Source organism: Hipposideros armiger, unplaced genomic scaffold, assembly GCF_001890085.2.
Source record: "Hipposideros armiger isolate ML-2016 unplaced genomic scaffold, ASM189008v1 scaffold_2, whole genome shotgun sequence".
NCBI classification, from domain to species: Eukaryota; Metazoa; Chordata; class Mammalia; order Chiroptera; family Hipposideridae; genus Hipposideros; species Hipposideros armiger.
This window is the reverse complement of record NW_017731352.1, coordinates 5,303,677-5,316,338: the sequence shown is the minus strand read 5'-3', so window position 1 is coordinate 5,316,338 and position 12,662 is coordinate 5,303,677. Positions and strand designations below refer to the sequence as shown.

General features: G+C 39.3%; 1 protein-coding gene and 1 long non-coding RNA gene across 2 annotated transcripts in view; both read left to right on the top strand.

The window, feature by feature from the left end:
- LOC109379534 (uncharacterized) overlaps window positions 1-5,843 on the top strand; it is a 12,733-nt gene extending 6,890 nt beyond the window's left edge. Inside the window, exons 2-3 of the long non-coding RNA XR_002123224.1 lie at window positions 3,658-3,761; window positions 5,781-5,843. This is a non-coding gene — a long non-coding RNA (uncharacterized LOC109379534). The remainder of the gene's footprint in view (window positions 1-3,657; window positions 3,762-5,780) is intronic.
- A 534-nt stretch (window positions 5,844-6,377) lies between these two features.
- The window catches only part of LOC109379396 (atherin-like), a 21,084-nt gene continuing 14,799 nt past the window's right edge, over window positions 6,378-12,662 (top strand). The window contains exons 1-2 of the mRNA XM_019635962.1: window positions 6,378-6,381; window positions 8,693-9,339. Coding sequence (XP_019491507.1) covers window positions 6,378-6,381; window positions 8,693-9,339 — 651 coding nt within the window. The remainder of the gene's footprint in view (window positions 6,382-8,692; window positions 9,340-12,662) is intronic.

The following is a 12,662-nucleotide window of genomic DNA, read 5'->3' as shown; positions in this document are numbered from 1 at the left end:
ACGCATCAGTGAGCCAATTTAATCATGAAGACAAAGCCATTTATATAAGCATTTGGTTTGCTCACTCTTTTGATATATGCTTGTTGTAGGGATCTGTGTGTGTGTGGGGGGAAACTGTCAGGAGTCTGACTTTCAATTTGTAATAGACAAAAAAAAAAAAGTACTTATGTTTTGTAAATGTGTCCTGTATGCTCACTTTACCATTTCTTTTACTGTGCATAATGAACTGCAAAGCAAAATTAGGATTAACTTAGAAGAATGGAAATAGGCCTTTGCATATTTATAAAGGAGGAATACACAGAAATAAGCCATACATTTTCTAAAAGACTGCATTCCTGCAAGCAAATATGGGAACTGACTCTTGGATTTGTGAATTGATAAAGAGTACTTAAAACAATAAATTACCTACATTGATTATTTCCCAAGTTATTAAATACTTATTATCAAACAAAATCCCTACAAGATTTTTTTTCTTATAAGTAATGAGAACCTTCATATTCCATATTTTAGAGTAAGCACTACCTTTTCTTTAGAGAAGAGGGGGAAATCTGATATTTTTTGGACTCAAATAATAAGTAATTCCACTGAACATAATTCTTTACTTTTCCAGTAATTTGTTGCTGTAGCATTCCCACAGTATAGTGTGGGGCAGAGAACATGAGACTGGAAGTATTTAAATCTGGATTCTAATTAGAAACCTGCTGCCACCACTAAAACATTATCTGTCTCAGCCCTTTGACCTCCATTTCCTCATCTGTTATGTAAGAGACCTCTTCTGCTCCAAAGTCTTTGATTTCAATGATGTTTTCTTTCCTTTGAGTTTACTATTTTATTTTACATAAATTCTTAAAAGGTAATAAATAAAACTACAGAAGGGGAAAAAATGCTGTTCTATGTCTAAAGTTAGATTTTTTTGGAAATAAGGCTTATAGATTCTAATCAGATTGTGATTGAGAACTTGTTTTTATTAACACTCAGGAATTCATAGAATTAAAGAGAATAAGGTGAGAAAATACAGCTATTTCATTTCCTGATAGAATGGGAACCAAAATTACCAGAGTGGCATGAGAATTAAATGGTTTTCCAATGCATTTTGGTATTCAAGGAAAGTCCATTATATAATTGCAATCCATTGTTAAATTAATGTTTTACTGTGGATTATGTTGTGAAGTTGTCCTGGTTTCATGATACCCAGTTTTTTTGGTTTTCGTTTTTTTGTGTTTTTTTCGCTTGTAAAATATTTCCTCAGTTTGATTTTTTTTTTCTCTATCTAAAAATGTTGCATAGTGGCTAAGAATTTGTATTTCTGCTGCTTAGGAGGTTCTTTCTGAGTGATGGCTGGTGTTGAGTCACATACCCAGTTGATGTTGAAGTGGTATGGAGGAAATCCCTTGAGAGACCAACTATGGCTTCTGTTTCTCTGGAAATGTATGCCTTCCAAATTGCCCATAATTTCCCTAGAAAATTTTTAAATGAAAAATTTTTTCCTAATAAATGTTTAAATATTCTGTCCTTATAGTGCCACTTCATAAAATTGCATATTTTAAAAATAATTTCATATAGTTATTAATTAAAATACTCCAATTGTAAAATGAGCCAAGACTCATTTTTATCATAAACCTAATAAATTCATAATGGCTTACAACAATCTTGAGCCCTATAACATATCAGTGGCAAATTGTTTTTTAAGACATTAGACTAATTGGTTACTCATTCTGCTTAGAGTATGGTAGCAAGTGGTTTATGTTTATAAGCACCAGTTTGTCTTTATCTTTCATGCGTTTTTCAACAAGTATTTATTGAGCTCTGAACTTGCACTAGGCATTGTTTCAGGTGCTGGGGGTGGGGGTAAAGTTATAAACAAAACAGACAAAACTTCCTGCTCTCATGGAGCTTGCACTCCTGTGGGGGAAAGACAGACAATAAGTAAAACACAGAGGGATGGGTGGGGGTGTGCGGTGAAATGATAATAAAAGCTAAGAATAAAAATGAAATGGAGGGCCGGCCAAGTGGTGCATTGGTTAAGAGCTGGCTTGGAACACCAGAGGGCCCCGGTTCAGATCCCACATATGAGGGCCAGTGATACTGCCCTCTCCAGCTAAGATGCTGAACAACAGCTCAACCTGGAGCTGGGCTGCAGTGAGTCGCAGGGGACAGCGTAGGTTGCAGCCCCTGCTGCAGTGGGTTGCCATGGGCTACCATGTGTAGCCAGCAGCCAGCATGAGCAGCCAGCAGCCGCAGTAAGCGGCTGTCCAGAAGCAGGCGACTGATCTGCCTAGCCCAGGAAGAGTGCAATGATGGTGCCAACTTGGGCCAGTGAAGCAACGTCCTCCACAACTAGACTGAAGAACAAAAGGACAGCAACTTGTCTGTTCGCCTTCCCCTAATTCCCTAGCGCTGTTCCCATCCCCCAATTCCCCAGTAAAAATCTTTAAAAAAAAAAAATTTTTTTTAAATCCTTTATCTTAAAAAAAAAATGAAGTGGAAAAGCAGATAGGGCATGGTGTTGCAATGAGCAATATAGTGTCATGAAATATCTCACTGAGAAGGTAAGATTTGAATGAAGACCTGAAGGAGGTGAGGGAGTTAGCTATTTGGATATCTGGGGGAGAAGCATTCCAGACAGAGGGAAGAGCAAGGGCAAATGCTCTGAGGCAGGAGCATGCCTGACATGTCTCAGGAACAGTGAGGAGCCCAATATGATTACAGCAGAAGGAGAAATTGGGGGAACAGAAAGAGATAAAGTTAGAGAGGTAAGGCTGGAATGAGATCATCTAGGACATTGTGAGGACTTTATCTTCTATTGTGAATGAGACAAAGCCACTGGAGTTTTAAGCAGAGAAATGACATGATATCGCGTCATTATTATGTTGAGAACAGGTTATTCTCAGTCTAATTATTATGTTGGGAATAGGCTAGTGGGGGACAAAGGCTAGGAGACTTTTGCAATAATGTAGGCAAGTAGGATGATTACACTACACAACTACAAGAAGCATCATTCATCCTGCAGTTTCTGTGAATGGTGCTGTCTGTAATGAGCAGTATACAGCCCAACAGCTGTGGTTAGGAGCCCTGCAGGCAAGATGATTTGGACCAGAGTGGATGCAATGTGAATGGTGAGACATGTTTAGTCTAGATATATTTTGAAGGTAGAATTAATAGGATTTTCTGACACAGTAGTCATGGGATATGAAAGTCAAGTATGATTTCAAAGTCATCCATCAAGTTTATGAATTATTAATATTCATTACACCAAATATCATTTACTAAGGGGAATAATTCATATTTATTTTTTAATTCACCAAGCATTTATTGAAAGTCTACTATGTAGTATACAAGTATTGGTCCATATTCTGTAGGGATATTTTAAAATGTACAATAGCAGCAACAAAGGAAAACCCTGTCCTGGAAATACTTACACCTTTATTAGACAAAGCTTCCATATATAAAAGGACCAAAAGAAACAATAAAAGAACCAAATACTGTATAAAGCAACATAAGAAAAAATATGATAAAGGGACTAATAAAATGGTACATATATATTTCTCTAGGGAGGTGGTCCAACTTGAAAATAATTTTACATTTGTCAGAATATGCCCATATTTCTGATTGTTGTACTCCTCTAATCTATTCTACAATTTATTCACTATTTTCTAGTACTAACATGACTCGTGTGTTTCCTCTTCAAACTGTGGGACTAGATGTGCTCTATGGTTCATTCCTGCTCCAGGAGGAAATATATAAAAGGCTTCATATCTGAGGTAGGAATTACCTGTTTCATGTGTTCTTCTCTTGCTAATGATGTCTTAGGTTACATTCTCCACAATTTGGTTGGAAATTCACAATCTTACCTTGTCCCTTAGTTTCGCTGGCCGGTTTCTGACTTGGGACTTTTCATACCTTCTGACACTTATGTTACTTGCAGCACTTTGGCTTATGAGGACTTTTGAGGTCTTGTGGCTTCTCATGCCTCACCTTACCCACTTTCATAGCCATGTCTTGCCACTTCTTGTTCTGTGGTTTTAATTAGCATAGCCTTCCTAGTAATAATGAGATATTGAAGATTATAATAATGAGTTTGATAGCTTACATTTTTTTTTGAGTACTGCCTATGCACTAGGCTATTTAAGTATGCTTTAAGTGTTATCCTCACAGTACATTTATGAAGTGGGTACTATCTTTATCCCCAGAAGGAGCTAAGCATTAGAGAGCTATGTAACATGCCTGAGGTTACTCATCTAGAAAGTGGCAGAACTAGAATGCAAACCCAGAACCCATGAATACTACAATGCCATAATATGTCCTTTTGTATTACATACATAAACATGATACAGTGGGAGAGAAAAAGCCAATCCTAACAGTTTTCTCAACTCTGAAAGCCTCTATGTCTAATCATTATCTTTCTAATGTTATGGATTTATCATTTTAAATTTTGCCTAGTTCGAGTTGGGGATAACATTTTCAATACAGTCCTATTTTTGAAGGTGTTGATACTGGAGTTGGTTTTACATGGCCCTAGACACAGGTATACACACACAGGTAGGTATATGTCCTCTGGACACAGACTAAAGAAGTAGTGGTTGAAAGTCGAAATGTCAATGGGGATTTCTATTAGACCAAAGTCGAAATTAAAGAAAGGAGGGAAAAGGAAGAAAACTCACAAGTATTTATTGAGTTTTTCTTGTTATCAGTTACTGTTTTTAAATGTTCATTTAATCCTTACAACAACCTATTATTATTCTCATTTTACATGGGAGAAAATAAAATGTGAAGCGGTCCTATTTAGCAGATGAAGAAACAAAGGAGTAGAAACTGATATCACAATTACATAGCTAAAATGTCAAAGCAAGTTCAAAACCCAGGATTAGCTAAATTAAAAAACCTGTGGGAGGGCCGGCTGAGTGGCCCGTTGGTTAAGAGCTGGCTTGGGACGCCAGAGGGCCCTGGTTCAGATCCCACATATGAGAGCCAGTGACACTGCCCTCCACAACTAAGATGCTGAACAACAGCTCAACCTGGAGCTGGGCTGTGGTGAGTGGCTGGCGATGGCAAGGCTGCAGCCCCTGCTGCAGTGGGTTTCCATGGGCTACCGTGTATAGCCAGCAGCCAGCGTGAATGGCCAGCAGCCGCTGTGAGCGGCCGCCCAGAAGCCGGCGACTGATCTGCCTCGCCCGGGAAGAACGCAATGATGGTGCCAACTTGGGCCAGTGAAGCAACGTCCTCCACAGCTAGACTGAAGAACAAAAGGACAGCAACTTGTCTGTTCGCCTTCCCCTAATTGTCCAGCACTGTTCCCATCCCACAATTCCCCAATAAAAAAAATCTAAAAAACCCCCAAAAACCTGTGGGACTAATTACTGCAGGTGGTAGACAGACTCTAGAGTAGCCCCTGTGATGTCCACCCCCTGGTGCTCACAAGTTTGTGCAATTCCCTCTCCTTGAGTGTTAACAAACCTTGTGACTTGCTTCTAAACCATAGAACATGGCAAAAATGATAGAATATCACTCTGTCTTGCTAGCTGACTCACTCTAGAGAGTTTAGAGACACTCCTTGCAGGTTTGATGAAGTAAGCAGCCATTTTGGGAAAACCTACATAGCAAGGGACTGTAGGTGGCCTCTAGGAGCTGAGGACAGTCTCCAGCTGGCAAAAAGCTAGGGCTCTCAGTCCTACAACCATAAGAAAAGGAATTCTGCCAACTACCTGAATGACCTTGGAAGCAAATTCTTCCTTAGTCGGGCCTCCAGTGAGAACACAGTCTGACTGATGCTTTGATTGCAGCTTTAAAAGACCCTCAGCAGAAGATGAAGCTAAGCTGTACCTGGACTCCTGACTCACAGAAACTGTAATATAATAAATATGTGTTATTTTAAACTGCTAAGTTTGTGGTAATTTATACACAGCAATAGAAAACTAATACACCACACTACCTTGGTTTTCCCTATGCTTGGAGAGCAGTAAATTCTTAGCAAATGGTAGTTGCTATTATGAAGATAATCAAAATGGAAATTTAGAATATTAGAGTCAAAGAGAAATGCAACAGAGAAATTTACCAGTTAAATAATTGTTTCCAAAGTGATCAAGCAGCTGACTTAGAAGACACAGAGATGATGATATGCAAAAACTTGTATATTACATACTCCCGATAATCATTGAGTGTATTATTATCACATGAAATACTATAAAATTTCTAGTGGTGCTTATACCCATTCTAGTTTTAATGGCTTACACCATACTCAAAGTAAACTGGAAAGTTTTCCTACATTAAAATAGTCTACATTAGACATGAAGAAATATTAAAATATTCAGATTCCAATCATACTATTATAAATTGTGATTTTTTTTAGAACATTGTAACATTTTAAAAGTTTAAATATTATGGGTAAAATAATTCTGAGCATTGGATCAACAAACCAACCCCAGATGAAACTACTATCAGCACAATACTTTTAGTTCATGAGCGCACGTGGATTTTACTTACCAAAGATAATTTATACTAAACATACAATGTCATTGTACATATTTAGCTATAAAATAGGTTACAGGATTTGAATGGGTTTTCATTTGATAGATTTAAGGTTTGCTATTATGGAAAAAAGAGGGGCTAGTACTCATGTCTAACTAAATTGCAAAATGATTTTTCTGGTTGTTCCTTCTAACAGTGCCTCCTTTCCCTTCTGGGTTTATATTAACATGTGAATATATAGTTTCTGTCGTCATTAAAAATGGTATTTATTGACTGAATGAACATATTAACTTCACTACTGTCACACAAATATACACTGAACATATAGTAAACATAAGCATAGGCCTTTTATAAGTATTACAGCGTTAAAAAATTTGCCCCTTCTTCCTCTAATGAGAATATATGACCCTGATAATTATCACCATTCACAATCTTAACAGATTTAATACATATTATGCCAAATACAGTGTTAGTAACATGGTAGCTAATATTTTCTTCTTAGGGCAATGATGATTTCTATCAGTTTTCTTAATTTTCTGTCATCTGCGCTATCTGGTAATGAACACTAATAATATACCTATACATATTTATTTGTGATTTGACTTTTCTAATACTGAAATGTTCAAGGGATAACAAATTACTATATTAATTAATTTGAAATTTATCTACCTATTTAAATTACTTGTCCAGTTAACAGGTTTTTGTTTTGTTTTTTTGCAAACCTTATCATCAGCATTTACTTCTTTGTTTAGATTCATGATTTTGAATTGTTCTTTTGAAAAGTAAAGTAAACCTCATGCTGGATCCCTGAAAGAACTAAGCACAATACTCAATGTGTATTTTCTTCCTATGGTATGTTATCTACAGATGGATAATGAGGAAAGCAAACCAGTCTGTCTTGTTCTAGTGCCTGCAAGGTACCTCAAGGCTATTATTCAATCCAAGTGCCCACTAGAGCAAGTTGGGGTCTTTTTTAGAAAAAGGTGGGGTATCAATGCAAATAGTTTTTAAAAGGTCAAACTGCCAGGTTTAAGGCAACTTTCAAAATATTGAACCTGCCACAGGTTCAAAATATAGGAATTTGCTAAATCCATTTCTTAGTATATTCTATGAACTGATTCTAGGCTTAAAGTGAAGTTATTTTCCTCTTTGGCCTTAGATGAAATTTGGTGTATCTTTCCTTAATATTTTCATAATATAAACTCATCTGGTTTTATAAGAGGTCAGGGATTTAGGAGGATTTCTTCATTATTTTATAGTTAAATTTATTTCATGTTGGGGATTGATATTCTCACTCTCCTTATTACAAATTGTGGAGAACTGAATTTAGAAAAATATAATGTAAGAATTTCCTCTTAACTACTTTTGTTGCTTTCCTTCGCTTTTGTCCTTCCTTTCCCCCAACTTTAGCTCTTTAGTGCTTAACATTAGATCACAGAGTTACATTTGCAGTTTTCAAAGTGACTTTTTGGAAGTGAAACTTGAATTTTTTTTTCAATCCCCAACTGTGAGTTACATCTTCACTTTTGATTTGTTAAAACATACTAAGTGTCATAAATGCCTGAAACTTTATTTTTAGGCAAAGAGAGTTTCAAAATGGAAAGAAATCTTACTAAAATCAAGGCATAAGCACTCAAATGAGGGCCCTTTTCTCTCTTTTAAAACAATAATCTAAGGCATTCTCTTTCATGCGGACTGTATTTTATTGGATTAAGGTTGCAAGCCCTCTAAAACCAGGCTGAATTGGATTACTGTTTAAAAAGATCACACCGAGGAAGTATTAATAATACACACACAATTCAAATATCTCAGCCAAAGAGTGATAGTTGCCTGAGAGGAAGGCCTGGAACTAGTTGAAAATTTAGAGGACTCCGTTGGGGGAGGCCTCAATAGAGAAACCATGCACTATTTTCAGAGTTCAGTGGGTTGCTGGGAAGGGGGTGACCTTTAACCTTCCAGAGGACATTTATTTGGGAAACTGAACAACGTTTTCTTTGAGGGGGGTGAAAGGAGAGGTGGAATGTTGTGAAAATATCTACTTTAATAGGTCCTGGGTGACTTAGGGACGTTTGGAGTTGGTTGCTCTGGGAGGTGGGCGAGAGCCCAGTCCCAGGGAGGGAGGAAGGCTGCACCTGGATGCTTCTGAGAACGTGTCTGGGTGGCGGAAGGGTCGCGGGAAACAGTAGCGTTCAGCGTAGGTTTCTGTCCTTACGTGCAGGACTATGAGAGGAGGTGCAGAGGAGTCGCGCGGGTTACTTCCGTCTCCCGGAGAGCGCCGGCTACCCCCGCGTTGTAGCCCCTCTCCTGGGGCGGCGAGCGCTCCCCCCGGCCCCGGCCGCGGCCGCGGCCCTCCCGCCCCGGCGGAGCCGCGCGGTGGATTGTGGGCTGGGGGCTGCGGCGGCCTGGCGGCGGCCTCCGGCGCTGCCTCCCCCCGACCTAGTCGGGCTGAGCCGGGTCGGCGGGGCAAGGAGAAGCAGTGAACAGGGAGCAGAGGCGCTAAGGGTTGTGGTCGCGGCGGCGGCGGCTCCTCTGGAGGCCGGGGATGTGGGAGAGGCGGTGGCAGCAGCGGCGGAGGCGGCGCTGCGGACCCGGGGGAAACTGCTGGCTGACAGGACACCCAGGAGAGACGTGAGGGAGCCGCCGCTGCCGCCTCTCACCCCAGAGCGGAGCTGGGCTCAAGAGGGCCGCCCTGTGCTCCCCCGGCTGACGGGCCAGCCGGCGCGGGGCGGGGGCGGGGGCGGGAAGGAGGGCTCGGGCCCGGCCGGGCTCCGGGCGGCGGCGGCCGCGGAGCAGCAGCCTCGGCGCGACGTGGAGGGCTGGAGGCAGCGACGATGCACTAGGCCTCGCTCTGGGGCGGCTGCCCGGGACCCGCAGGTAGGTGTCCGGCCGGCCCCAACTCAGCCCCTGCACTTAGCGGCCCACCCTCCACCCGACCTCCTGTGGAGAGAGGGACCGAGACCCCACCTCCTCTGTCTCCTCCCCGACTCCAATCGGACAGAGTTTCGGTCACAACTGACCCGCGCGCTTAAGCTTCCATTCTCCTCCGCCACCTCCTCTTCCTTGTCACTCTCCCTCCGGGATCGGGTCGGCAGCTGTGCCCCCCCACCTCCAGCTGGGGTCGCAAACGTCGCTCTCGCCCCTCTTTGGGACCCCGGCTCCGGAACTTCCACCACCTGCCTTGAATGCTGCCCCCAAACTTTCCCTGTCTTTTTCCAGCCGGGCCCTTAGCCCCGCTTTTGAGGCTACTGAAATAAATTAAAAAGAAGAAAAAAAAAAGATTTTTCTTCCTGGGGAAGGCTATCCCAAAGAACTCGGTGTTTTGCAGTTTGGCAGTTTAGCTTGCAATACTTCGTTCAATAATTAATGTTCTTCAATTCTGCTTCTTTCCATGTCTGCATTGATACAGAAGCAGGCCTCCCCAGCCCTCCCGTTGTTGACAAGGGAACTTTTGACCATTATAATTGACTGCTTGGTCTGTCCATGTGCTGAGTTCAGGATGGTATTTTTAGAATTTTGGCTGAGCTGGGTTGTGATTTTTCTTTAAAAAGAATTCCCCTTTAACCTGATTTATTTTTTGGTCTTTCTTGAGACAGCTTTCAAAGAATTGAATTGTTTGGAGTGTTTTTGTTTATCGTTTTTAAATGACTCTATTTCTGATTTGTCAAAACACAGGGCAATATTAATAGTAAATGCTTACAAGGCAAGTGATAACTATGATAGTATACTGAGAAATGTGTTATTGTGAAAACTGCAGATTTTGATGGACATTCAGGTTGACTTTTATAAATCTCTTGGCAAGTTCTAATTGGAAAAGTACCTTGAGAGCCTTAATGATTTCTAAGCATTTGTGATAGAACAGACGGAATGATGGGATTTGTTTGTTTGACTGTATTTGTATTGTAGTCAGAGTCTGATTTCCTAGAAATAGGTATTACTTGATGGTTCATTGTGATCATCATTGCTCATAGGTTTGGGTGAAAATGATGAATATGTACAAATTTGGGGTAATTGATAGTTGTGGTTTGGAGGAGTACATGTTTGCAATTTTTTTGTGATTTGGCTATTTTTAAATTATGCTCTGGTAACTTCAGAATTATTACAGTACCAGGACAGACATGACAGTCTGAGGATTACTTTTAAAGGGAATGAAAAGTGTTTTACTGATTTTCTTTTTAAAGAATGTATCACACCAAAATATAAAGACTGTCCATGTTTTGTTTTTGTTGATGATATTCATATATTTTATTCTTGTAGAGGTATTGTTACTCTAGCATTTGGCTTTCATTGTTTCATTTCAGTGATTTTCATTGCTTCCAAATCATACAAAATTTACTAGGAAAAGATTAAATTTATTTTCTGGAAAAGTTATTTCTGGATAGGTATGACGTTTTTAATTTCAGAATTAAAATCAAATCTTATAACTCATGTAATAGCAAAATTTGTAGAATTTGTTCTTAATCACATTTGCCTATCAATAAAAATTGATTAAAATTCATTTTTCTTTTAGCTTTTTACAAACAACTTTAAGTAAAATACACTTGCTTAAAGTGAAAAATTCAGTGATTTTTAGTATATTTACAAAGTTGTGCAGCCATTGCCATAATCTAATTTTAGAACATTTTCATCATCCCAAAAAGAAACTTCTGCTCCTCATTAGCAGTTACTCCCCATTCTCCCTACACCACTCCCAGACCTAGGCAACTACTAAATCTATTTTCTATCTCAGTATTTGCTTATTGTCGTTCATTCCTATAAATGGTATCAGCTCATAGCTTCTTGAAAAGATTTCATTAAAATTTTTATTAAAATATAGCTAACATACTGTATTCTGTTAATTTCACCATAGTTATTCAACATTTATATACCTAAAGAAGTGATCATCATGATAAGTCCAGCACCCATCTGACACCATACTGTACAATCACAATATTGTTGACTATAGTCCCTATGCTGTACGTTACATCCCCATGACTTATTTGCTTTATACTTGGAAATTTTTACCTCTATTCCCCTTCACCTTCCCCCACCCTTTTAAAAATTTTTCAATTATAGTTGACATTCAGTATTATTTTATATTAGTTTCAGGTGTATAGCACAGTGATCAGACATCTATATAATTTACAATAACTGACTAGTTATTAACATTATTGACTATATTCCCTATGCTTTACATCTCCATGACTATTTTGTAACTACCAATTTGACTTCTTAATCCCTTCACCTTTTTCACCCCGTCCCCAACCCTCCTCCCATCTGGCAGCTATCAGCTTGTTCCCTGCATCTCTGAGTTTGTGTTTCTGTTTTGCTTGTTTATTTTGTTTTTTAGATTCCAAGTATGTGAGGTCTTATGGTATTTGTCTTTGTCTGATTTATTTCACTTAGCATAATACCTCCCAGGTCTATCCAAATGGTAAGATTTTATTTTTTTATGGTTGAATAATATTCTGATATTCCATTGTATATATGTACTACATTTTTTTTTAAACATTTGTTGTTTTTTTAATTGGGGAACAGTGTGTTTTTCCAGGACCCATCAGTTCCAAGTAGTTGTTTTAATCTAGTTGTGGAGGGCGCAGCTCAGTGGCCCATGCGGAGATCGAACAGGCCACCTTGGTGTTATGAGCACTACGCTCTAACCAACTGAGCCAACTGCCCCCCCCCCAGTACCACAGTTTCTTTATTCAGTCATCCATTGATAGGTAGTTAGGTTGCTTCCATATCTTGCCTATTGTAAATAGTGCTACAGTGAACATAGGGGTGCGTATATCTTTTTGAATTAGTGTTTTGGATTTCTTTGGGCAAATACCCAGAAGTGGAATTGCTGGGTCACAAGGTAGTTCAGTTTTTAATTTTTCGAGTAACCTTCAAACTGTTTTCCTTAGTGGTATACCAATTTTCAATCCCACCAACAGTGCACCAGGGTTCCCTTTTCTCCACATTCTTGCCAACACTTAATTGTTTTTTGATTTATTGATAATAGTCATTCTGACAGGTGTGAGGTGTTATCTCATTGTGCTTTTAATTTGCATTTCTTTGATGATTAGTGACATTGAGCATTGAAAAGTCTTTTAAAATCAATTTAAATAATCAAAATGATTAAAATATTTTATTTGAATCAGAGAATAAGCAACTGATCACTGGTATTAATAAACACTGTTTTGGGCCAACCGAGTGGCGCGTTTTTTAAGAGCTGGCTT